The sequence below is a fragment of the Pelophylax lessonae genome (genome assembly GCF_965119305.1).
Source record: "Pelophylax lessonae genome assembly, contig: HAP1_SCAFFOLD_267, whole genome shotgun sequence".
Classification (NCBI taxonomy): Eukaryota; Metazoa; Chordata; class Amphibia; order Anura; family Ranidae; genus Pelophylax; species Pelophylax lessonae.
The window spans coordinates 107,735-133,696 of NW_028120073.1; the positions used below are offsets into that span (position 1 = coordinate 107,735).

General features: G+C 47.6%; 1 protein-coding gene across 1 annotated transcript in view; it reads right to left on the reverse strand.

The window, feature by feature from the left end:
• TONSL (tonsoku like, DNA repair protein) overlaps nt 1-25,962 on the reverse strand; it is a 130,481-nt gene that overhangs the window by 19,727 nt on the left and 84,792 nt on the right. Inside the window, exons 16-20 of the mRNA XM_082276065.1 lie at nt 25,400-25,523; nt 23,139-24,205; nt 22,046-22,134; nt 4,111-4,267; nt 3,958-4,036 (exon numbers count right to left, since the gene is read on the reverse strand). Of these exons, the coding sequence (XP_082132191.1) occupies nt 3,958-4,036; nt 4,111-4,267; nt 22,046-22,134; nt 23,139-24,205; nt 25,400-25,523 (1,516 nt within the window). The remainder of the gene's footprint in view (nt 1-3,957; nt 4,037-4,110; nt 4,268-22,045; nt 22,135-23,138; nt 24,206-25,399; nt 25,524-25,962) is intronic.

Sequence of the window (25,962 nt, forward strand, 5' to 3'; positions counted from 1 at the left end):
GAACATAATGGACCCCAGAACCTCCTGGAGGAACATAATGGACCCCAGAACCTCCTGGAGGAACATAATGGACCCCAGAACCTCCTGGAGGAGCATAATGGACCCCAGAACCTCCTGGAGGAGCATAATGGACCCCAGAACCTCCTGGAGGAACATAATGGACCCCAGAACCTCCTGGAGGAGCATAATGGACCCCAGAACCTTCTGGAGGAGCATAATGGACCCCAGAACCTCCTGCTGGATCATAATGGACCCCAGAACATCCTGGAGGAACATAATGGACCCCAGAATATCCTGAAGGAACATAATGGACCCCAGAACATCCTGCTGGATCATAATGGACCCCAGAACCTCCTGGAGGAACATAATGGACCCCAGAACCTCCTGGAGGAACATAATGGACCCCAGAACCTCCTGGTGGATCATAATGGACCCCAGAACATCCTGGAGGAACATAATGGACCCCAGAACCTCCTGGAGGAACATAATGGACCCCAGAACCTCCTGGAGGAACATAATGGACCCCAGAACCTCCTGGAGGAACATAATGGACCCCAGAACCTCCTGGAGGAACATAATGGACCCCAGAACATCCTGGAGGAACATAATGGACCCCAGAACCTCCTGGAGGAACATAATGGACCCCAGAACATCCTGGTGGATCATAATGGACCCCAGAACCTCCTGGAGGAACATAATGGACCCCAGAACCTCCTGCTGGATCATAATGGACCCCAGAACCTCCTGGAGGAACATAATGGACCCCAGAACATCCTGGAGGAACATAATGGACCCCAGAACATCCAGGAGAAACATAATGGACCCCAGAACATCCTGGAGGAACATAATGGACCCCAGAACCTCCTGGAGGATCATAATGGACCCCAGAACATCCTGGAGGATCAGAATGGACCCCAGAACCTCCTGGAGGAACATAATGGACCCCAGAACCTCCTGGAGGAACATAATGGACCCCAGAACATCCTGGAGGAACATAATGGACCCCAGAACCTCCTGGAGGAACATAATGGACCCCAGAACCTCCTGGAGGATCATAATGGACCCCAGAACCTCCTGGAGGATCATAATGGACCCCAGAACATCCTGGAGGATCAGAATGGACCCCAGAACCTCCTGGAGGAACATAATGGACCCCAGAACCTCCTGGAGGAACATAATGGACCCCAGAACATCCTGGAGGAACATAATGGACCCCAGAACATCCTGGAGGAACATAATGGGCCCCAGAACCTCCTGGAGGAACATAATGGAGCCCAGAACCTCCTGGAGGAACATAATGGACCCCAGAACATCCTGGAGGAACATAATGGACCCCAGAACCTACTGGTGGATCATAATGGACCCCAGAACCTCCTGGAGGAACATAATGGACCCCAGAACCTCCTGGAGGAACATAATGGACCCCAGAACATCCTGGAGGAACATAATGGACCCCAGAACATCCTGGAGGATCAGAATGGACCCCAGAACCTCCTGGAGGAACATAATGGACCCCAGAACCTCCTGGAGGAACATAATGGACCCCAGAACATCCTGGTGAATGATAATGGACCCCAGAACATCCTGGAGGAACATAATGGACCCCAGAACATCCTGGAGGAACATAATGGACCCCAGAACCTCCTGGAGGAACATAATGGACCCCAGAACATCCTGGTGAATGATAATGGACCCCAGAACATCCTGGAGGAACATAATGGACCCCAGAACATCCTGGATGAACATAATGGACCCCAGAACATCCTGGTGGATCATAATGGACCCCAGAACATCCTGGTGGATCATAATGGACCCCAGAACATCCTGGTGGATCATAATGGAGCCCAGAACCTCCTGGTGGATCATAATGGACCCCAGAACATCCTGGAGGAACATAATGGACCCCAGAACATCCTGGTGGAACATAATGGACCCCAGAACATCCTGGTGGAACATAATGGACCCCAAAAGATCCTCGTGGATCATAATGGACCCCAGAACCTCCTGGAGGAACATAATGGACCCCAGAACCTCCTGGAGGAACATAATGGACCCCAGAACATCCTGGTGAATGATAATGAACCCCAGAACATCCTGGAGGAACATAATGGACCCCAGAACATCCTGGATGAACATAATGGACCCCAGAACCTCCTGGAGGAACATAATGGACCCCAGAACATCCTGGTGGATCATAATGGAGCCCAGAACCTCCTGGTGGAACATAATGGAGCCCAGAACCTCCTGGTGGAACATAATGGACCCCAGAACATCCTGGTGGATCATAATGGACCCCAGAACATCCTGGTGGATCATAATGGACCCCAGAACATCCTGGAGGAACATAATGGACCCCAAAACATCTTGGTGGATCATAATGGACCCCAGAACCTCCTGGAGGAACATAATGGAGCCCAGAACCTCCTGGTGGATCATAATGGACCCCAGAACCTCCTGGAGGAACATAATGGACCCCAGAACATCCTGGTGGAACATAATGGAGCCCAGAACCTCCTGGTGGAACATAATGGAGCCCAGAACCTCCTGGTGGATCATAATGGACCCCAGAACATCCTGGTGGATCATAATGGACCCCAGAACATCCTGGTGGATCATAATGGACCCCAGAACATCCTGGAGGAACATAATGGACCCCAAAACATCTTGGTGGATCATAATGGACCCCAGAACCTCCTGGAGGAACATAATGGAGCCCAGAACCTCCTGGTGGATCATACTGGACCCCAGAACCTCCTGGAGGAACATAATGGACCCCAAAACATCTTGGTGGATCATAATGGACCCCAGAACATACTGGTGGATCATAATGGACCCCAGAACATCCTGGTGGATCATAATGGACCCCAGAACCTCCTGGAGGAACATAATGGACCCCAAAAGATCCTGGTGGATCATAATGGAGCCCAGAACCTCCTGGTGGATCATAATGGACCCCAGAACCTCCTGGAGGAACATAATGGACCCCAGAACATCCTGGAGGAACATAATGGACCCCAGAACATCCTGGTGGAACATAATGGAGCCCAGAACATCCTGGTGGAACATAATGGAGCCCAGAACCTCCTGGTGGATCATAATGGACCCCAAAAGATCCTGGTGGATCATAATGGACCCCAGAACCTCCTGGAGGAACATAATGGACCCCAGAACATCCTGGTGAATGATAATGAACCCCAGAACATCCTTGAGGAACATAATGGACCCCAGAACCTCCTGGTGGAACATAATGGACCCCAGAACATCCTGGAGGAACATAATGGACCCCAGAACATCCTGGAGGAACATAATGGACCCCAGAACATCCTGGAGGAACATAATGGACCCCAGAACATCCTGGTGGATCATAATGGACCCCAGAACATCCAGGTGGAACATAATGGACCCCAGAACATCCTGGAGGAACATAATGGACCCCAGAACCTCCTGGAGGAACATAATGGACCCCAGAACCTCCTGGAGGAACATAATGGACCCCAGAACCTCCTGGAGGAACATAATGGACCCCAGAACATCCAGGTGGAACATAATGGACCCCAGAACATCCTGGAGGAACATAATGGACCCCAGAACCTCCTGGAGGAACATAATGGACCCCAGAACATCCTGGAGGAACATAATGGACCCCAGAACCTCCTGGAGGAACATAATGGACCCCAGAACATCCTGGAGGAACATAATGGACCCCAGAACATCCTGGAGGAACATAATGGACCCCAGAACCTCCTGGAGGAACATAATGGACCCCAGAACATCCTGGAGGAACATAATGGACCCCAGAACCTCCTGGAGGAACATAATGGACCCCAGAACATCCTGGAGGAACATAATGGACCCCAGAACCTCCTGGAGGAACATAATGGACCCCAGAACATCCTGGAGGAACATAATGGACCCCAGAACATCCTGGAGGAACGGTCTATAACGATGAACACTTACTGACACCAAGACTCTGGCATGCCTTCTTGTATCGATCGGTCAGTGGTGGAAGATCCCAGGAAGTGACCTCGGCCAGAACCTGAAATACAAACCATCTATGAGGACTTCTTCTATCTATTGCCCACCTGGCAGAAGGAAGGTGAAGAGATTTACCTCCTCGTTGCTCTGAAGGACGTAGAGAATGAGGTCCTGAGGGTCCAGCAAAGCTCCTTCTTTCTTCAGGGTGAGTCTTGGCCGCAGGCCGCTGCTCTGGTAATAGCGCTGAGAGGCCTGTTCAGCCAACCAGGAGATCTCCCGGGTCTGACAGTCACTGGAGGAAGAGGACAACAACTGAGAGGAGAATACTGTGCAGACATACACCCCGCCCATGTGTGATGACCAGAGGAATTCTGACCTGGTAATTCAGTACAAGACACCGGCTAGATATTCATAGACCCCGGGTTATACGCCGCTGCCCTCAGGTGATTGGACACTGGCAAAAGCTTTGCTGGGACTGCCCACCCATGTGTGCCGCCCTAAAACCCCGACCATTTTGTGAGGCTTCAGTTATTTTAGCAGTCAGTAAGGAGATCAGAAAGGAGAGACCTGTGCCCTGTACTGTATTCCTATCATCTTCATTCTACAGGAAGGGGACGCACCCAGAACTTATACTGTATTCCTACCATCTTCATTCTACAGGAAGGGGACGCACCCAGAACTTATACTGTATTCCTACCATCTTCATTCTACAGGAAGGGGACGCACCCAGAACTTATACTGTACTCCTATCCTCTTCATTCTACAGGAAGGGGAGTCATAGACCATGGGGGGTCTCCAAGCAGTCAGTAAGGAGATCAGAGACCGGTGCCCTGTACTGTATTCCTAGCAGGGCTGTGGAGTCGGTAGATAAATGTTCCGACTCCTCTGTATTAATCTTTGGACACTGATTGGGTGGTGGCATTGCAGTAACTATTCTGGCCACATCACTAACGATCTCTGGATAAACAAGGATGGCTTCTTCAACCAACAAGATTTCATTTTTCAATATACAATGAGGTAAAGCGGAGGTATCTCAGGAGGGGAAGTATGAGGGGACACAATGCCCCCAATGGGTGGCGAGACATAAGGGTCCAGCACATTCCCCTTCCAGAGAAAGCCCCCAACAGTGGTAGGGCTGCAAAGAAGGGTGGGGGGGGGGTAGGTAGGATAAACTGGAAGGGGTAGAAGGGAATAAGAGCCTAGGAGGCTCAGGAGGTTAGGTGAAATAAGGAGAGAAAAGAGGAAAAAGAAAGAGGCTCTGGCGGCCAGATGAAATGGAAATCTGTACATATTTAGCCCAGGCTTCCCAGATGGTCTCAAATTTAACCACATTATTATTATTGATCATAGCAGAGAGTTTTTCCTGCGATATGATCCAGGAGATCTTAAGTTTGGTTTCCCCGATGGACACTCTGGGTGTTTTCCATGCTATGGTGAGTTTGGCTCCCAGGAGCAGAAAATGGAGGAGTTTCTGAGCAGGTTTAGAGAGTTTAGGGACCTTGACGTTGAGAAGTGCAATTTGTGGGGACTGAGTGATGGGGTGATCCCAGTACTTTACAAATGATCTGGAATCATTTATTCCAGAATAGCCTAATCTTGGGGCAGGCCCACCAAGTGTGCAAGTGGTCACCAGATGAACCGCACTGTGGAGAGGCGTTTGGAAACATGGCCGCAATGCTGGTAGGGACCAGGTACCATCTGGTGAGCAATTTAACATTAGCTTCAATGAGAGAAACATTCAGTATACCTGTAAAGGAGCGTTGAAGGAGAAAACCCCAGTTGTCCAAGTCCTACTCCATTTCCAGGTCCCACTCCATTTCCAGGTCCCACTCCATTTCCAGGTCCCACTCCATTTCCAAGTCCCTCTCCATTTCCAGGTCCCACTCCATTTCCAGGTCCCACTCCATTTCCAGGTCCCACTCCATTTCCAGGTCCCACTCCATTTCCAGGTCCCACTCCATTTCCAGGTCCCACTCCATTTCCAGGTCCCTCTCCATTTCCAGGTCCCACTCCATTTCCAGGTCCCACTCCATTTCCAGGTCCCTCTCCATTTCCAGGTCCCACTCCATTTCCAGGTCCCACTCCATTTCCAGGTCCCACTCCATTTCCAGGTCCCACTCCATTTCCAGGTCCCACTCCATTTCCAAGTCCTACTCCATTTCCAGGTCCCACTCCATTTCCAGGTCCCACTCCATTTCCAGGTCCCACTCCATTTCCAAGTCCTACTCCATTTCCAGGTCCCACTCCATTTCCAGGTCCTACTCCATTTCCAGGTCCCACTCCATTTCCAGGTCCCTCTCCATTTCCAGGTCCCAGTCCATTTCCAGGTCCCTCTCCATTTCCAGGTCCCTCTCCCAGGCTAGCCCATATGCAGGACATCGCTGTTGGATAGTATTGAGTAGATGAGGGAAATCCCTCCCCTGGGGTCCCTGGCTTCCGAGCTCCAGAGTTCATAAAGAGTGATTTGTGGAGGGTCGGGTTTATGGTCCCATATGGAGTGGGGGAAATGTGATCTCTGGGGGTGGCGATATCTCTCAGTGAGGGGCATTTTGAGGAAATTGACTCAGTGTGGGAAAGAAAGGGGCCCCATGGAGTTAAAGAATTGTCCAATGCCAAATAGGCCCTTGTTAAGCCACCAATGGAAGGCTTTGATATTTAGTCCAGGGGGAAATAGGGGGTTGTTAAAAACTTCCTCTAACTCTAATATCTGTTTGTTATCTTCTTCATCTGCGTTCATCTTCCCAATTGTGCCCCACATGTTAGAAGCGTTCTCTGTCACCGCACATAGAATCTTCTAGAACCCCTCCACTGACTTCTGAAGGTAATCACTGGTGTGATATCAGTGCCCGAGTGTCCTTAAATCTGAGGGTCCTTGTTTTTGTTTTATTTTCATCCAAAAATCGAACATTAATAGCAAAATAATGGACTCTGACATTGTGCCGGCATCCATTGTAAGGAAGACAAAACGTCCTTTCACAACTTTCTGTAGTTCTTCCTTTACATTTGGCCTCCGCAATTATAAGTTTCCTTATACTAAGTCCTTCATTAGAACTTTTTGTGAATTGGGACATTTAAACTTGCTTTTTTTTAAAATTCCAATCTAAATTTAGTAGGAGTCGGAGTCGGTGCATTGTTTGCCGACTCCAGGTACCCAAAATTTCCCCCGACTCCGATTCCTCGACTCCGACTCCACAGCCCTGATTCGTACCATCTTCATTCTACAGGACAGGGGAGTCATAGACCATGGGGGGTCTCCAAGCAGTCAGGAGCAGAGAGGGGACGCACCCGGAACTTATACTGTACTCCTATCGTCTTCATCATACTGTACTCCCATCATCTTCATCATATTGTACTCCCATCATCTTCATCATACTGTACTCCTATCATCTTCATCATACTGTACTCCTATCATCTTCATCATACTGTACTCCTATCATCTTCATCATACTGTACTCCTATCATCTTCATCATACTGTACTCCTATCATCTTCTATTGTACTCCTATCATCTTCATCATACTGTACTCCTATCATCTTCATCATACTGTACTCCTATCATCTTCATCATACTGTACTCCTATCATCTTCATCATACCGTACTCCTATCATCTTCATCATACTGTACTCCTATCATCTTCATCATATTGTACTCCCATCATCTTCATCATACTGTACTCCTATCATCTTCATCATACTGTACTCCTATCATCTTCTATTGTACTCCTATCATCTTCATCATACTGTACTCCTATCATCTTCATCATACTGTACTCCCATCATCTTCATCATACTGTACTCCTATCATCTTCTATTGTACTCCTATCATCTTCATCATACTGTACTCCTATCATCTTCATCATACTGTACTCCTATCGTCTTCATCATACTGTACTCCTATCATCTTCATCATACTGTACTCCTATCATCTTCATCATATTGTACTCCTATCATCTTCATCATACTGTACTCCTATCATCTTCATCATACTGTACTCCTATCATCTTCATCATACTGTACTCCTATCATCTTCATCATACTGTACTCCTATCATCTTCTATTGTACTCCTATCATCTTCATCATACTGTACTCCTATCATCTTCATCATACTGTACTCCTATCATCTTCATCATACTGTACTCCTATCATCTTCATCATACCGTACTCCTATCATCTTCATCATACTGTACTCCTATCATCTTCATCATATTGTACTCCCATCATCTTCATCATACTGTACTCCTATCATCTTCATCATACTGTACTCCTATCATCTTCTATTGTACTCCTATCATCTTCATCATACTGTACTCCTATCATCTTCATCATACTGTACTCCCATCATCTTCATCATACTGTACTCCTATCATCTTCATCATACTGTACTCCTATCGTCTTCATCATACTGTACTCCTATCGTCTTCATCATACTGTACTCCTATCATCTTCATCATACTGTACTCCTATCATCTTCATCATACTGTACTCCTATCATCTTCATCATACTGTACTCCTATCATCTTCATCATACTGTACTCCCATCATCTTCATCATACTGTACTCCTATCATCTTCATCATACTGTACTCCTATCGTCTTCATCATACTGTACTCCTATCATCTTCATCATACTGTACTCCTATCATCTTCATCATACTGTACTCCCATCATCTTCATCATACTGTACTCCTATCATCTTCATCATACCGTACTCCCATCATCTTCATCATACTGTACTCCTATCATCTTCATCATATTGTACTCCCATCATCTTCATCATACTGTACTCCTATCATCTTCATCATACTGTACTCCTATCATCTTCTATTGTACTCCTATCATCTTCATCATACTGTACTCCTATCATCTTCATCATACTGTACTCCTATCATCTTCATCATACTGTACTCCTATCATCTTCATCATACCGTACTCCTATCATCTTCATCATACTGTACTCCTATCATCTTCATCATACCGTACTCCTATCATCTTCATCATATTGTACTCCTATCATCTTCATCATATTGTACTCCTATCATCTTCATCATACTGTACTCCTATCATCTTCTATTGTACTCCTATCATCTTCATCATACTGTACTCCTATCATCTTCATCATACTGTACTCCCATCATCTTCATCATACTGTACTCCTATCATCTTCATCATACTGTACTCCTATCGTCTTCATCATACTGTACTCCTATCATCTTCATCATACTGTACTCCTATCATCTTCATCATACTGTACTCCTATCATCTTCATCATACTGTACTCCCATCATCTTCATCATACTGTACTCCTATCATCTTCTATTGTACTCCTATCATCTTCATCATACTGTACTCCTATCATCTTCATCATACTGTACTCCTATCATCTTCATCATACCGTACTCCTATCATCTTCATCATACTGTACTCCCATCATCTTCTATTGTACTCCTATCATCTTCATCATACTGTACTCCTATCATCTTCATCATACTGTGCTCCTATCATCTTCATCATACTGTACTCCTATCATCTTCATCATACTGTACTCCCATCATCTTCTATTGTACTCCCATCATCTTCATCATACTGTACTCCTATCATCTTCATCATACTGTACTCCTATCATCTTCATCATACCGTACTCCTATCATCTTCATCATACTGTACTCCTATCATCTTCATCATACTGTACTCCTATCGTCTTCATCATACTGTACTCCTATCATCTTCATCATACTGTACTCCTATCATCTTCATCATATTGTACTCCTATCATCTTCATCATACTGTACTCCTATCATCTTCATCATACTGTACTCCTATCATCTTCATCATACTGTACTCCTATCATCTTCATCATACTGTACTCCCATCATCTTCATCATATTGTACTCCTATCATCTTCATCATACTGTACTCCTATCTTCATCATACTGTACTCCTATCATCTTCATCATACTGTACTCCTATCATCTTCATCATACTGTACTCCCATCATCTTCATCATACTGTACTCCCATCATCTTCTATTGTACTCCTATCTTCATCATACTGTACTCCTATCATCTTCATCATACTGTACTCCTATCTTCATCATACTGTACTCCTATCATCTTCATCATACTGTACTCCTATCATCTTCATCATACTGTACTCCCATCATCTTCATCATACTGTACTCCCATCATCTTCTATTGTACTCCTATCTTCATCATACTGTACTCTCATCATCTTCATCATACTGTACTCCCATCATCTTCTATTGTACTCCTATCATCTTCTATTGTACTCCTATCATCTTCATCATACTGTACTCCCATCATCTTCATCATACTGTACTCCCATCATCTTCATCATACTGTACTCCTATCATCTTCATCATACTGTACTCCTATCGTCTTCATCATACTGTACTCCTATCGTCTTCATCATACTGTACTCCCATCATCTTCTATTGTACTCCTATCATCTTCATCATACTGTACTCCTATCATCTTCATCATACTGTACTCCCATCATCTTCATCATACTGTACTCCTATCGTCTTCATCATACTGTACTCCTATCGTCTTCATCATACTGTACTCCCATCATCTTCTATTGTACTCCTATCATCTTCATCATACTGTACTCCTATCATCTTCATCATACTGTACTCCTATCATCTTCATCATACTGTACTCCTATCATCTTCATCATACTGTACTCCCATCATCTTCTATTGTATTCCTATCATCTTCTATTGTACTCCCATCATCCTTATCATACTGTACTCCTATCATCTTCATCATACTGTACTCCCATCATCTTCATCATACTGTACTCCCATCATCTTCATCATATTGTACTTCCATCATCTTCATCATATTGTACTCCTATCATCTTCATCATACTGTACTCCTATCATCTTCTATTGTACTCCTATCATCTTCATCATACTGTACTCCTATCATCTTCATCATACTGTACTCCCATCATCTTCATCATACTGTACTCCTATCATCTTCTATTGTACTCCTATCATCTTCATCATACTGTACTCCTATCATCTTCATCATACTGTACTCCTATCATCTTCATCATACTGTACTCCTATCATCTTCATCATACCGTACTCCTATCATCTTCATCATACTGTACTCCTATCGTCTTCATCATACTGTACTCCTATCATCTTCATCATACTGTACTCCTATCATCTTCATCATACTGTACTCCTATCATCTTCTATTGTACTCCTATCATCTTCATCATACTGTACTCCTATCATCTTCATCATACTGTACTCCCATCATCTTCTATTGTACTCCCATCATCTTCATCATACTGTACTCCTATCATCTTCATCATACTGTACTCCTATCATCTTCATCATACTGTACTCCTATCGTCTTCATCATACTGTACTCCTATCATCTTCATCATACCGTACTCCTATCATCTTCATCATACTGTACTCCTATCATCTTCATCATATTGTACTTCCATCATCTTCATCATATTGTACTCCTATCATCTTCATCATACTGTACTCTCATCATCTTCATCATACTGTACTCCTATCGTCTTCATCATACTGTACTCCTATCATCTTCATCATACTGTACTCCTATCATCTTCATCATACTGTACTCCTATCATCTTCATCATACTGTACTCCTATCATCTTCATCATACTGTACTCCTATCATCTTCATCATACTGTACTCCCATCATCTTCATCATATTGTACTCCTATCATCTTCATCATACTGTACTCCTATCATCTTCATCATACTGTACTCCTATCATCTTCATCATACTGTACTCCTATCATCTTCATCATACTGTACTCCTATCATCTTCATCATACTGTACTCTCATCATCTTCATCATACTGTACTCCCATCATCTTCTATTGTACTCCTATCATCTTCTATTGTACTCCTATCATCTTCATCATACTGTACTCCCATCATCTTCATCATACTGTACTCCCATCATCTTCTATTGTACTCCTATCATCTTCATCATACTGTACTCCTATCATCTTCATCATACTGTACTCCTATCATCTTCATCATACTGTACTCCCATCATCTTCTATTGTATTCCTATCATCTTCTATTGTACTCCCATCATCCTTATCATACTGTACTCCTATCATCTTCATCATACTGTACTCCCATCATCTTCATCATACTGTACTCCCATCATCTTCATCATATTGTACTTCCATCATCTTCATCATATTGTACTCCTATCATCTTCATCATACTGTACTCTCATCATCTTCATCATACTGTACTCCTATCATCTTCATCATACTGTACTCCCATCATCTTCTATTGTACTCCTATCATCTTCATCATACTGTACTCCTATCATCTTCTATTGTACTCCTATCATCTTCATCATACTGTACTCCCATCATCTTCTATTGTACTCCTATCATCTTCTATTGTACTCCCATCATCTTCATCATACTGTACTCCCATCATCTTCTATTGTACTCCTATCATCTTCATCATACTGTACTCCTATCATCTTCATCATACTGTGCTCCTATCATCTTCATCATACTGTACTCCTATCATCTTCTATTGTACTCCTATCATCTTCATCATATTGTACTCCTATCATCTTCTATTGTACTCCTATCATCTTCATCATACCGTACTCCTATCATCTTCATCATACTGTACTCCTATCATCTTCTATTGTACTCCTATCATCTTCATCATACCGTACTCCTATCATCTTCATCATACTGTACTCCCATCATCTTCATCATACTGTACTCCCATCATCTTCATCATACCGTACTCCTATCATCTTCATCATACTGTACTCCTATCATCTTCTATTGTACTCCTATCATCTTCATCATACTGTACTCCTATCATCTTCTATTGTACTCCTATCATCTTCATCATATTGTACTCCTATCATCTTCATCATACTGTACTCCTATCATCTTCATCATACTGTACTCCCATCATCTTCATCATACTGTACTCCCATCATCTTCATCATATTGTACTTCCATCATCTTCATCATATTGTACTCCTATCATCTTCATCATACTGTACTCTCATCATCTTCATCATACTGTACTCCTATCATCTTCATCATACTGTACTCCTATCATCTTCTATTGTACTCCTATCATCTTCATCATACCGTACTCCTATCATCTTCATCATACTGTACTCCTATCATCTTCTATTGTACTCCTATCATCTTCATCATACTGTACTCCTATCATCTTCTATTGTACTCCTATCATCTTCATCATACTGTACTCCTATCATCTTCTATTGTACTCCTATCATCTTCATCATATTGTACTCCTATCATCTTCATCATACTGTACTCCTATCATCTTCATCATACTGTACTCCTATCATCTTCATCATACTGTACTCCCATCATCTTCATCATATTGTACTCCCATCATCTTCATCATACTGTACTCCTATCATCTTCATCATACTGTACTCCTATCATCTTCATCATACTGTACTCCTATCATCTTCATCATACTGTACTCCTATCATCTTCATCATACTGTACTCCTATCATCTTCATCATACTGTACTCCTATCATCTTCATCATACTGTACTCTCATCATCTTCATCATACTGTACTCCCATCATCTTCTATTGTACTCCTATCATCTTCTATTGTACTCCTATCATCTTCTATTGTACTCCTATCATCTTCATCATACTGTACTCCTATCATCTTCTATTGTACTCCTATCATCTTCTATTGTACTCCTATCATCTTCATCATACTGTACATAACCCAGGAGTGGATTTCTAGATCATGGGATGTCCCCAAGCAATAAACTGAGGGCAGCCAAAACTGCAGCAAGAGGCCCACAGGAAGGAGGAGGATCAATGGACCAACTGTCAAGAAATGGTTTTAAAAATGTGAAGAGGTCAAACAATGAAAGTCCCAGCCGCTGCGCCTCTTGGAAGGAATCGGATTCCATCTTTGCTCCATAATAAACCAAATCCCCTGCAAAGGCACCCATCCCCCAGCTCTATGGAAGGTCCAGCCAAACAAATGTCACTGTAAGTGGAAGATCTTACGATGTCAACAGAGTGAGAAACATTGGAAGACCCCGACCCCTTACTTCTTCTATAAGGACGACTCCACTCTGACCTGACCATGGTGACTTCCAGACCTCAGATTCTTTTCCTGTTGCTCGGGTCTCTGGTGGGTGGTTAGGTGAGGATGGGGATCCTCTACCCCTTCCTACCATCCCTTCCTTCCTCTCCCTCTGCCTTTTTTTCCCCTTGTTCTTTCTCCTCTACCCCCCCCCCCCCATTCCTTTTTCTCAATCCCTGATAGAAACAGTTTCCACATTTTGAAATACTTATGAAAGTCATGGGAACGGCGATAGTGAACTCACAATATAGAATGGTTCAACGCATTTCAGACTTCTGTTCCTGAGTCACTGTGATGTAATGGAGTCATTTGCTTACATCACTAGGATACCCCCGGCTGTTAGCATTCGTCATTCTGTACTCTTCAATATCTGCCATGGTCCCTTCCCTTAAATAAAGAATTTATAAAAATAGAAAAGTGTGAAGAGAAGATCGGGTGGTGACCCTTGAGAAGAACCGATCGATGTCAGATGCTGTAAAGAAGCCAGGAACCCCCGACCTCCAGAGGAATGGGTGCAGGTAGGAAAGGGGGGCCTCGATCCCCATAAGGATAAAGACCTAAATAAAGATAAATTACCACTGAGCCATAGAGAGACGGAGGAGGGGTCATTGGTAAGGTAAGAAATGGAAGGCCACCAAAGATGGCAGTCCTGGCCCCATCCATCAGACGTACGCCAAGTGTGACCTAAGGCAGTACAGAGAGAATGACATTCCCATGGAAGGTGAACTAGAAATCCCAGGGAGACCAGGACCGACTTCCAGGGTACTTCCCTATGGGGTGTAAGAAAAGGAGGGCGCAGGCAGAGTGTAGGGGGAGTCATGGAATAGAGAAGGTTCTGTTCTTACAGAGGCCCTTCATATTGGAGTAACTTCAGTACAAGGGGCGGCTCTGTGAGGGCAAAAACACCTGAGAAAGGTCCAGAGGGGCAACAAAAAAAAAGCAACTCACTGTAAAAGGGAGAGCACACAGGGGATATAGAAGGTGTAACCCAAACCTGCCAGGTACCGGGGTCTAGGTGCCGGTCCAGCAGGAGCACCTAGTGTGCTTTTTACTCGTTAGAGGTCGCAGTGCCGAGGTCAATACTTTTAAGGATGCAAAACTCTACCGCTTCACCAGCGTACATATCCTACTGGAGGATCTCCGAACAACCTAGAAAAAAAAAAGTATAGCGGTCCTTGGACCAAATCTCTCCTACAGATAGAACCCCGCTGGGTTCCCCATAGACAATGTGTGTTTCCGCTGTGTTCCCGATAGACAATGTGCTTTTCCGCTGGGTTCCTGATAGACAATGTGTGTTTCCGCTGGGTTCCTGATAGACAGTGTGTGTTTCCGCTGGGTTCCTGATAGACAATGTGTGTTTCCGCTGGGTTCCCCATAGACAATGTGTGTTTCCGCTGGGTTCCCGATAGACAATGTGCTTTTCCGCTGGGTTCCTGATAGACAGTGTGTGTTTCCGCTGTGTTCCCCATAGACAGTGTGTGTTTCCGCTGGGTTCCCCATAGACAGTGTGCTTTTCCGCTGGGTTCCTGATAGACAGTGTGTGTTTCCGCTGGGTTCCTGATAGACAGTGTGTGTTTCCGCTGTGTTCCCCATAGACAATGTGTGTTTCCGCTGGGTTCCCCATAGACAGTGTGCTTTTCCGCTGGGTTCCTGATAGACAATGTGCGTTTCCGCTGGGTTCCTGATAGACAGTGTGTGTTTCCGCTGGGTTCCTGATAGACAGTGTGTGTTTCCGCTGTGTTCCCCATAGACAATGTGTGTTTCCGCTGGGTTCCCCATAGACAGTGTGCTTTTCCGCTGGGTTCCCCATAGACAGTGTGTGTTTCCGCTGGGTTCCTGATAGACAGTGTGTGTTTCCGCTGGGTTCCTGATAGACAGTGTGTGTTTCCGCTGGGTTCCTGATACACAATGTGTGTTTCCGCTGGGTTCCTGATAGACAGTGTGTGTTTCCGCTGGGTTCCTGATAGACAGCGTGTGTTTCCGCTGGGTTCCCCATAGACAATGTGTGTTTCCGCTGGGTTCCCCATAGACAATGTGTGTTTCCGCTGGGTTCCTGATAGACAATGTGTGTTTCCGCTGGGTTCCTGATACACAATGTGTGTTTCCGCTGGGTTCCTGATAGACAGTGTGTGTTTCCGCTGGGTTCCTGATAGACAGCGTGTGTTTCCGCTGGGTTCCTGATAGACAGCGTGTGTTTCCGCTGGGTTCCTGATAGACAGTGTGTGTTTCCGCTGGGTTCCCCATAGACAATGTGTGTTTCCGCTGGGTTCCTGATAGACAATGTGTGTTTCCGCTGGGTTCCTGATAGACAGTGTGTGTTTCCGCTGGGTTCCTGATAGACAGTGTGTGTTTCCGCTGGGTTCCTGATAGACAGTGTGTGTTTCTGCTGGGTTCCTGATAGACAATGTGTGTTTCCGCTGGGTTCCTGATAGACAATGTGTGTTTCCGCTGGGTTCCTGATAGACAATGTGTGTTTCCGCTGTGTTCCTGATAGACAATGTGTGTTTCCGCTGTGTTCCTGATAGACAGCGTGTGTTTCCGCTGGGTTCCTGATAGACAGTGTGTGTTTCCGCTGGGTTCCTGATAGACAGTGTGTGTTTCCGCTGGGTTCCTGATAGACAATGTGTGTTTCCGCTGGGTTCCTGATAGACAGCGTGTGTTTCCGCTGGGTTCCTGATAGACAGTGTGTGTTTCCGCTGGGTTCCTGATAGACAGTGTGTGTTTCCGCTGGGTTCCTGATAGACAATGTGTGTTTCCGCTGGGTTCCTGATAGACAGCGTGTGTTTCCGCTGGGTTCCTGATAGACAGTGTGTGTTTCCGCTGGGTTCCCCATAGACAATGTGTGTTTCCGCTGGGTTCCTGATAGACAATGTGTGTTTCCGCTGGGTTCCTGATACACAATGTGTGTTTCCGCTGGGTTCCTGATAGACAGTGTGTGTTTCCGCTGGGTTCCTGATAGACAGCGTGTGTTTCCGCTGGGTTCCCCATAGACAATGTGTGTTTCCGCTGGGTTCCTGATAGACAATGTGTGTTTCCGCTGGGTTCCTGATAGACAGTGTGTGTTTCCGCTGGGTTCCTGATAGACAATGTGCGTTTCCGCTGGGTTCCTGATAGACAGTGTGTGTTTCCGCTGGGTTCCTGATAGACAATGTGTGTTTCCGCTGGGTTCCTGATAGACAGTGTGTGTTTCCGCTGGGTTCCTGATAGACAGTGTGTGTTTCCGCTGGGTTCCCCATAGACAATGTGTGTTTCCGCTGGGTTCCTGATAGACAGTGTGTGTTTCCGCTGGGTTCCTGATAGACAATGTGTGTTTCCGCTGGGTTCCTGATAGACAATGTGCGTTTCCGCTGGGTTCCTGATAGACAGTGTGTGTTTCCGCTGGGTTCCTGATAGACAATGTGTGTTTCCGCTGGGTTCCTGATAGACAATGTGCGTTTCCGCTGGGTTCCTGATAGACAGTGTGTGTTTCCGCTGGGTTCCTGATAGACAGTGTGTGTTTCCGCTGGGTTCCTGATAGACAATGTGTGTTTCCGCTGGGTTCCTGATAGACAATGTGTGTTTCCGCTGGGTTCCTGATAGACAGTGTGTGTTTCCGCTGGGTTCCTGATAGACAGTGTGTGTTTCCGCTGGGTTCCTGATACACAATGTGTGTTTCCGCTGGGTTCCTGATAGACAATGTGTGTTTCCGCTGGGTTCCTGATAGACAATGCGTGTTTCCGCTGGGTTCCTGATAGACAATGCGTGTTTCCGCTGGGTTCCTGATAGACAATGTGTGTTTCCGCTGGGTTCCTGATAGACAATGTGTGTTTCCGCTGGGTTCCTGATAGACAATGTGTGTTTCCGCTGGGTTCCTGATAGACAGTGTGTGTTTCCTTAGGAGGCCCTGGACTCTGTATTGTATATCTGGCCTCCGTCATGTAATGGTCCTAGGATTTCACAGGACACGGACTCTGTGGAGGGTTTCTAAGACCCTCCTTGGAGATTGGATTTCCAATTGTTTATTTCGCAAATCAATAAACATTATATTAAAGGATGTGAGTTTAGAAAGACGGCTTTGATCATTCAGTGGGTGACTCAAGTGATTGGAGGAGGGGGGGGGTCAAGGCTTAGGGTAGAGTCTGAGGGTTGTAGGCCAGGGAGGCCAGTGTATGTAGAAAAGGGAATCCATGTAAAATCCATCCATACTGGTTCAAGGCTACACAAACCTGACTTCCAAATGCTCTATGGATCCACTGGAAAGGATCCACTGCCATAGTGACCTGATCCGAATCTAGTGACATTGACCAGTCAGTAAGGTCATGAACAAGACAGGTTGGAATGGAAGGCTCCTCTAGGAAGGGCCTCTCTAATCACTGGTCAGTGGGGTCCTTAAAAGATAGGCGAGTCCCCCACCAGGAATGGTAAATGCTTTGTTAGACTGAGATACTGCCGGATCCACAGAGGGGACAGCCCACTTTTTAACAAAGTCCTAAAGCGGGAACAAGGCTGGTGGATGCTGGGGAGGTACACAGAGCTGGTCAGGAGGTTTAATCCGGGACATTCCGCATTATTAGCAGCTGAATTGGCCTCTAAGTCTGCAAACAATTACAGAAGGGACGTTAGAGACTCAACATCAGACAGAGCAGCCAACAAAGTACCCTCGGGTCTGAAAAGGGCCACAATGCAGAGCCCAGTGCCGTGAGGGCCACATTCCAGGAGAGCTCCACGTTTTCAAAGTTTGGCCAATCCTCCACTGAGAGGAGCAGCCATAACCTCCTCTATGGGGTGCAGCCATATCCTCCACTGAGAGGTGCAGCCATATCCTCCACTGAGAGGTGCAGCCATAACCTCCACTGAGAGGTGCAGCCATAACCTCCACTGAGAGGTGCAGCCATAACCTCCACTACGAGGTGCAGCCATAACCTCCACTGAGAGGTGCAGCCATATCCTCCGCTGAGAGGTGCAGCCATATCCTCCGCTGAGAGGTGCAGCCATATCCTCCACTGAGAGGTGCAGCCATAACCTCCACTGAGAGGTGCAGCCATAACCTCCACTGAGAGGTGCAGCCATATCCTCCACTGAGAGGTGCAGCCATAACCTCCACTACGAGGTGCAGCCATATCCTCCGCTGAGAGGTGCAGCCATATCCTCCGCTGAGAGGTGCAGCCATATCCTCCACTGAGAGGAGCAGCCATATCCTCCACTGAGAGGAGCAGCCATATCCTCCACTGAGAGGAGCAGCCATATCCTCCACTGAGAGGAGCAGCCATATCCTCCACTGAGAGGAGCAGCCATATCCTCCACTGAGAGGTGCAGCCATATCCTCCACTGAGAGGTGCAGCCATAACCTCCACTACGAGGTGCAGCCATATCCTCCACTGAGAGGTGCAGCCATATCCTCCACTGAGAGGTGCAGCCATATCCTCCGCTGAGAGGAGCAGCCATATCCTCCACTGAGAGGAGCAGCCATATCCTCCACTGAGAGGAGCAGCCATATCCTCCACTGAGAGGAGCAGCCATAACCTCCACTGAGAGGAGCAGCCATAACCTCCACTGAGAGGTGCAGCCATAACCTCCACTGAGAGGTGCAGCCATAACCTCCACTGAGAGGTGCAGCCATAACCTCCACTGAGAGGAGCAGCCATATCCTCCACTGAGAGGAGCAGCCATATCCTCCACTGAGAGGAGCAGCCATAACCTCCACTGAGAGGAGCAGCCATATCCTCCACTGAGAGGAGCAGCCATATCCTCCACTGAGAGGAGCAGCCATATCCTCCACTGAGAGGAGCAGCCATATCCTCCACTGAGAGGAGCAGCCATAACCTCCACTGAGAGGAGCAGCCATATCCTCCACTGAGAGGAGCAGCCATAACCTCCACTGAGAGGAGCAGCCATAACCTCCACTGAGAGGTGCAGCCATAACCTCCACTGAGAGGTGCAGCCATAACCTCCACTGAGAGGTGCAGCCATAACCTCCACTGAGAGGTGCAGCCATAACCTCCACTGAGAGGTGCAGCCATATCCTCCACTGAGAGGAGCAGCCATAACCTCCACTGAGAGGTGCAGCCATAACCTCCACTGAGAGGTGCAGCCATAACCTCCACTGAGAGGTGCAGCCATAACCTCCACTGAGAGGTGCAGCCACATCCTCCACTGAGAGGTGCAGCCATAACCTCCACTGAGAGGTGCAGCCATAACCTCCACTGAGAGGTGCAGCCATAACCTCCACTGAGAGGAGCAGCCATAACCTCCACTGAGAGGAGCAGCCATAACCTCCACTAAGAGGTGCAGCCATAACCTCCACTGAGAGGTGCAGCCATAACCTCCACTGAGAGGTGCAGCCATAACCTCCACTGAGAGGTGCAGCCATATCCTCCACTGAGAGGTGCAGCCATAACCTCCACTGAGAGGTGCAGCCATAACCTCCACTGAGAGGAGCAGCCATATCCTCCACTGAGAGGAGCAGCCATATCCTCCACTGAGAGGAGCAGCCATAACCTCCACTGAGAGGTGCAGCCATAACCTCCACTGAGAGGTGCAGCCATAACCTCCACTGAGAGGTGCAGCCATAACCTCCACTGAAGAAAACGAGGAGCTCAGAGTGATTGAACCGGGCTGATGCGGTTTTTGTGTTTATCTGATTCTTCCTGTAGGTGGCAGTGTAATGGTATCGTGCTTTGGGACCCCAGTTTGTCCGGCAGCCATTTCGTTTAAAGCTGTCGCAAGCAACCATCTTGTCAAGCCACCAATTTGTGTGAGAGAGTTCTGCCATGACCGTTACAAAGCAATCTCTCTCACACAGCCTGTCACCCAACCCCCTCGTGTTAATTACCCCCTGGGTCCCTTTTGCATTAGTATGCAAGGCTTCAAACAACTCTTAGCTTAGCAGCAGACAGACATCCTAGCCGCTATGTCTCTTCCTGGCCAGAAGCTATGTCGTAATCTGAGCAGATGGCCAGGGAGTTTGCCTTGTAACTTCCACAAGCCCAGTTGTTAATTAAAAGGTAACACCTACATCTCACAAATCCATACCCGATTCAAAAACTTTTTACCCGAACATGACACATTGACAAAAAGTAGATAGTTGAATGCCAGCTAAAATACCAATCGAATTAAGATCAAACATGATCACATTTGTTCCTAGGGAAGACAAGCTAGCAATCAGATGCCTTACGGGTCAGGGGTTATTCGAGATAACCCGTGTTTAGTGTCTGTGAATAATAGATTTAATGCCGGAGAATAAAATATCAGTTTCAAGAATGTAACCATCACATATTTCGTGATATGACTTCTGTTAGAAATCTGTCTAACCGGGAGGTCCCTTAGCAGTTAATGAGCTTTCGGGGCCACCCAGGGCCACTGTGTTATTGGTCAAGTATGTCTGGTGACACCCCCTGCGGGCCAGACAGGAGCTGATGGAGCTCTCAGTCTCATGTAACATCAAGAAAAGGAACATCTATCCATTGGAGACCGATCACACATGTCCAGCTTCTGGAACTCTGATAACACAAGGACTTTTGAATGCAAGTATTTCATTTCTAATTCTTTATCTATTCTTCTAAATTGCTGTATTGTGTCTCTATTTCTTTGTAACCAATTTTTCTGTAAATATTTTTATTTGCACCAATCTTCACCTTTCTTATAATTAAACCTTGTTTTGAAAAGTGTTAATTTTGTCTCTAAGCTCTTAAACACAAAACTGACCCAAAGAACCGGCCTCCTGAAGAGCGCTACTGTTAGGATAAATCCTCCGGACATTCCTGTCTGCATGTGACAGGCAGTATAACCTGACAGTCCCTGAATTCCTGTGTCCCTCAATGGAAATGCGACTTTCTCCATGCAGGGAGATGATTGGCCGTTTACTGATCAGCATAGGGAAACACGAGAGCGGACAGTGCAGCCCCCTCCCCCACAATGTCACCCATGTAGACTTACCTGTGAGGGATGGGGATGAGGAAGACGTTATCCTGAACTATAACCCGCACTCTCATTGGTGGAGGCAAAGCCGGGGTCACTGCTGGCGTCTGTAAGAGATAAAGAGGGAAATCGTTCACAAGAGACCTACTGGACACCCCAAAAATGAGGTCACCCCAAACCACCATCACATCGGGGTCACCCAATAGCCCTGACTGAGCTTCAGGAGGTCACAATAGAGATGGAGTCCATGGTGTTCCCAGATGGGCAAAACCTGGCCCCTCCCCCTTATGGAAGGAGGGGCCTGGATAAAGAAGTCTCCTCCCCATTATAGTGCAAGGAGGGGCCTGTTTAAGGAAGTCACCTCCGCCATAGTAAAAATACAATGTAAGGTGGAGTCTGTATGAGGAAGGCTCCTACCCCCTCACTGAAGGAATACAATGTAAGGAGTGGCCTGTATGAGGCAGACTCCTCCCCTCACTGTATTACAATGTAAGGAGGGGCCTGTATGAGGAAGGCTCCTCCCCCTCACTGTACAAATACAATGTAAGGAGGGGCCTGTATGAGACAGACTCCTCCCCTCACTGTATTACAATGTAAGGAGGAGCCTGTATGAGGAAGGCTCCTCCCCCTCACTGTACAAATACAATGTAAGGAGGGGTCTGTATGAGGCAGGCTCCTCCCCTCACTGTATTACAATGTAAGGAGGGGCCTGTATGAGGCAGACTCCTCCCCTCACTGTATTACAATGTAAGGAGGAGCCTGTATGAGGAAGGCTCCTCCCCCTCACTGTATTACAATGTAAGGAGGGGCCTGTATGAGGCAGGCTCCTCCCCTCACTGTAGCAATCCAATGTAAGGAGGGGCCTATACGAGGAAGGCTCCTCCCGTCATTGTAGGAATACTATGTAAGGAAGGGCCTGAAGGGGCAGGCTCCTCCCCTCACTGTAGTATTACAATGTAAGGAGGGGCCTGTGTGAGGCAAGCTCCTCCCCTAACTGTAGTATTACAACCTAAGGAGGAGCCTGTATGAGGTAGACTCCACCTCGAACAGTAGGCATACAATGTAAGGGGAGGTCTGTATGAGACAAGCTCCTCCCATCATAGGAACGCACCTGAGGGACAGCAGAGAGAAGGGACTGTCCGCTCTTCATCGGAGTGCTGAGGGCTCGGCCAGTGTCAGTCACTCGAGGAACGGGAACGTCATTCTTCGGACAGCTCTTGGTACGCCCCACAATGGATCGGTCTACAATCTGGGTGAGTTTGGTCTGCCTGGAGCGTTTGCGGGACAATGGCACGGTACGAGGAGCCGGCTTGTCCCTCCATCGTTCCTCAGGCACATCCTCCTCTTCACAATCACTGGATTCCTCCACCATCTCTACAGGGGAGGGTGACCTGCGCATCCTTTTTCTGGAGCGACCTTCACTCCTCAGGTCATCTTCCAGCCAATCGTCCCCCAGGTATTCCTCCGATGGCACCAGAGCCGCTTTGGTAGAACCCTCCTCAGCCAGGAGATCTGGCTGAGCCAAGGATTGGCTGAGTAGTCGGGATTTGGCACTCCCCAGGTTCTGGATGGCTTTTTGGTATGCCGCTTTGCCCCCCTCAGAAATCCGGTGATGGGGGGAGGGGATGGGTGAGTCAGGCGCCTCATTCAGGGTCACGTCCAAGTTGGAGCAAGACTTCTGGGGAACAAACCGAGCTTTCTTCTTGACTGGTTTCAGGGGGGTGAGAAGGTTCTCCTCCTCATCTAGGGCCCCCCCTCGGCTTATCTGGGTGCTGGTCCAGCAAGGAGACGTCTCCTCCTCGTCTTCCAGACATGACACTCGCAGATCTCTGGAAGAGGACACCTGTCTGTCGGTGCCCGTCCGCTCTGCCTGGGTACCGCCCCTGGAAGACTGTCTGTCCCCGCCCATCCGCTCTGCCTGGGTACCGCCAATGGAAGACGATGTCCATCTGTCCCCGCCCATCCCCTCTGCCTGGGCACCGCCACTGGAAGACGATGTCCGTCTGTCCCCGCCCATCCGCTCTGCCTGGGTACCGCCAATTGAAGACGATGTCAGTCTGTCCCCGCCCATCCGCTCTGCCTGGGTACCGCCCCTGGAGGGAGCCACAGGCTGGGATCCCTCGGCATCGAACAGCTCACTGTCCTGGAGGTCTCCTTTAGGTTGGGGGGTCGGAGCCACTGGAAGGCAGAAAATGGAGAAGTTCAGTGTAGTGTTATAGATCTGTCTGAGCAATAAACCCGGGAAGACCCCCAATTCCGAATAACCCCCCCAATCCTGTATACCCCCCCTTTCCTCAACACCCAATCCTGAATATCCACCCCCCCTAAACACCCAATCCCGAACCCCCCCTAAACACCCAATCCCGAATATCCACCCCCCATAAACACCCAATCCCGAATATCCACCCCCCCTAAACACCCAATCCCGAATATCCACCCCCCATAAACACCCAATCCCGAATATCCACCCCCCATAAACACCCAATCACGAACCCCCCCTAAACACCCAATACCAAATATCACCCACCCAATACCCAATCTCAAATATCCACCCCCCCCCCAAAATACCCAATCCCGAATATCCCCCCCAAATACCCAATCCCTCCCTCATCATCCAATTCCTAATATCCCCCCCCCCTTACCACACAATCCTGAATATCCCACCCAAACACCCAATTCCCTCCCCCCTAATCACAAACAACAACCCCCCCCCCCGACACCTAATCTATATCCCAAATATCCCGGCCACGTTCCCAACATTTAATCTGATCTCTAATACTTTGCCCCCCCCCCCCCCCCGCCACACCTCGACATCCAACCCTATATCCCGAATCTCTAATACCTCACCCCCCCCCCCCCGCCACACCTCGACACCCAACCCTATATCTGGAATCTGTAATACCTCACACCCCCCCCCCCCCCCGCCAACCAACCCTATATCCCGAGTCTGTAATACCTCACCCCCCCCCCCCCCGCCACACCTAGACACCCAACCCTATATCTGGAATCTCCAATACCTCCCCCCCCCCCACCTCGACACCCAACCCTATATCTGGAATCTGTAATACCTCACACCCCCCCCCTCCCCGCCAACCAACCCTATATCCCGAGTCTGTAATACCTCACCTAGACACCCAACCCTATATCTGGAATCTCCAATACCTCCCCCCCCCCCCACCTCGACACCCAACCCTATATCTGGAATCTGTAATACCTCACACCCCCCCCCCCGCCAACCAACCCTATATCCCGAGTCTGTAATACCTCACCCCCCCCCCCCCCCGCCACACATAGACACCCAACCCTATATCTGGAATCTCTAATACCTAACCCCCCCCCTCCAACCAACCCTATATCCCGAGCCTCTAATACCTCTTCCCGCCAGAGCCGCACGCAGAAGCCTCTCAGTCTCTCTGCAATCCTCGCGGGTCTCCCGGTCCAAGTGTTTGCCGTATATCTGAATCCATTCCTGCAGACTGCCCAGCGGGGTCACCCCCTGAGAGAAGAGACATGGAGACATGACAGACAGTCCACTGACACCCCAATCTTATAGGAGCCCCCTCCCCCCCAATCCCACCAGCAGGGAGGACAGATGACCAGACACCCTCCGGGCAACCCTCAGTCTGCCGGCACCAATCTCCTCTCCTCCCTTCTGGTGCCGGCACCAATCTCCTCTCCTCCCTTCTGGTGCCAGCACCAATCTCCTCTCCTCCCTTCTGGTGCCGGCACCAATCTCCTCTCCTCCCTTCTGGTGCCGGTGTCGTGTCGAGGAATGCCCTCCGTCGGATAATGCCCGGGTCGGACTGCGCATGCTCCGTAAGTGATGTCACCCTGTCAGAACAGCTGATCGGCTGGGGTTGGCGCGTGCGCAGTCCGTCGGGGGCACAATCCGACGAGAGACAGAGCGGGGAAGAATCTAATGTCAGATTCTAACT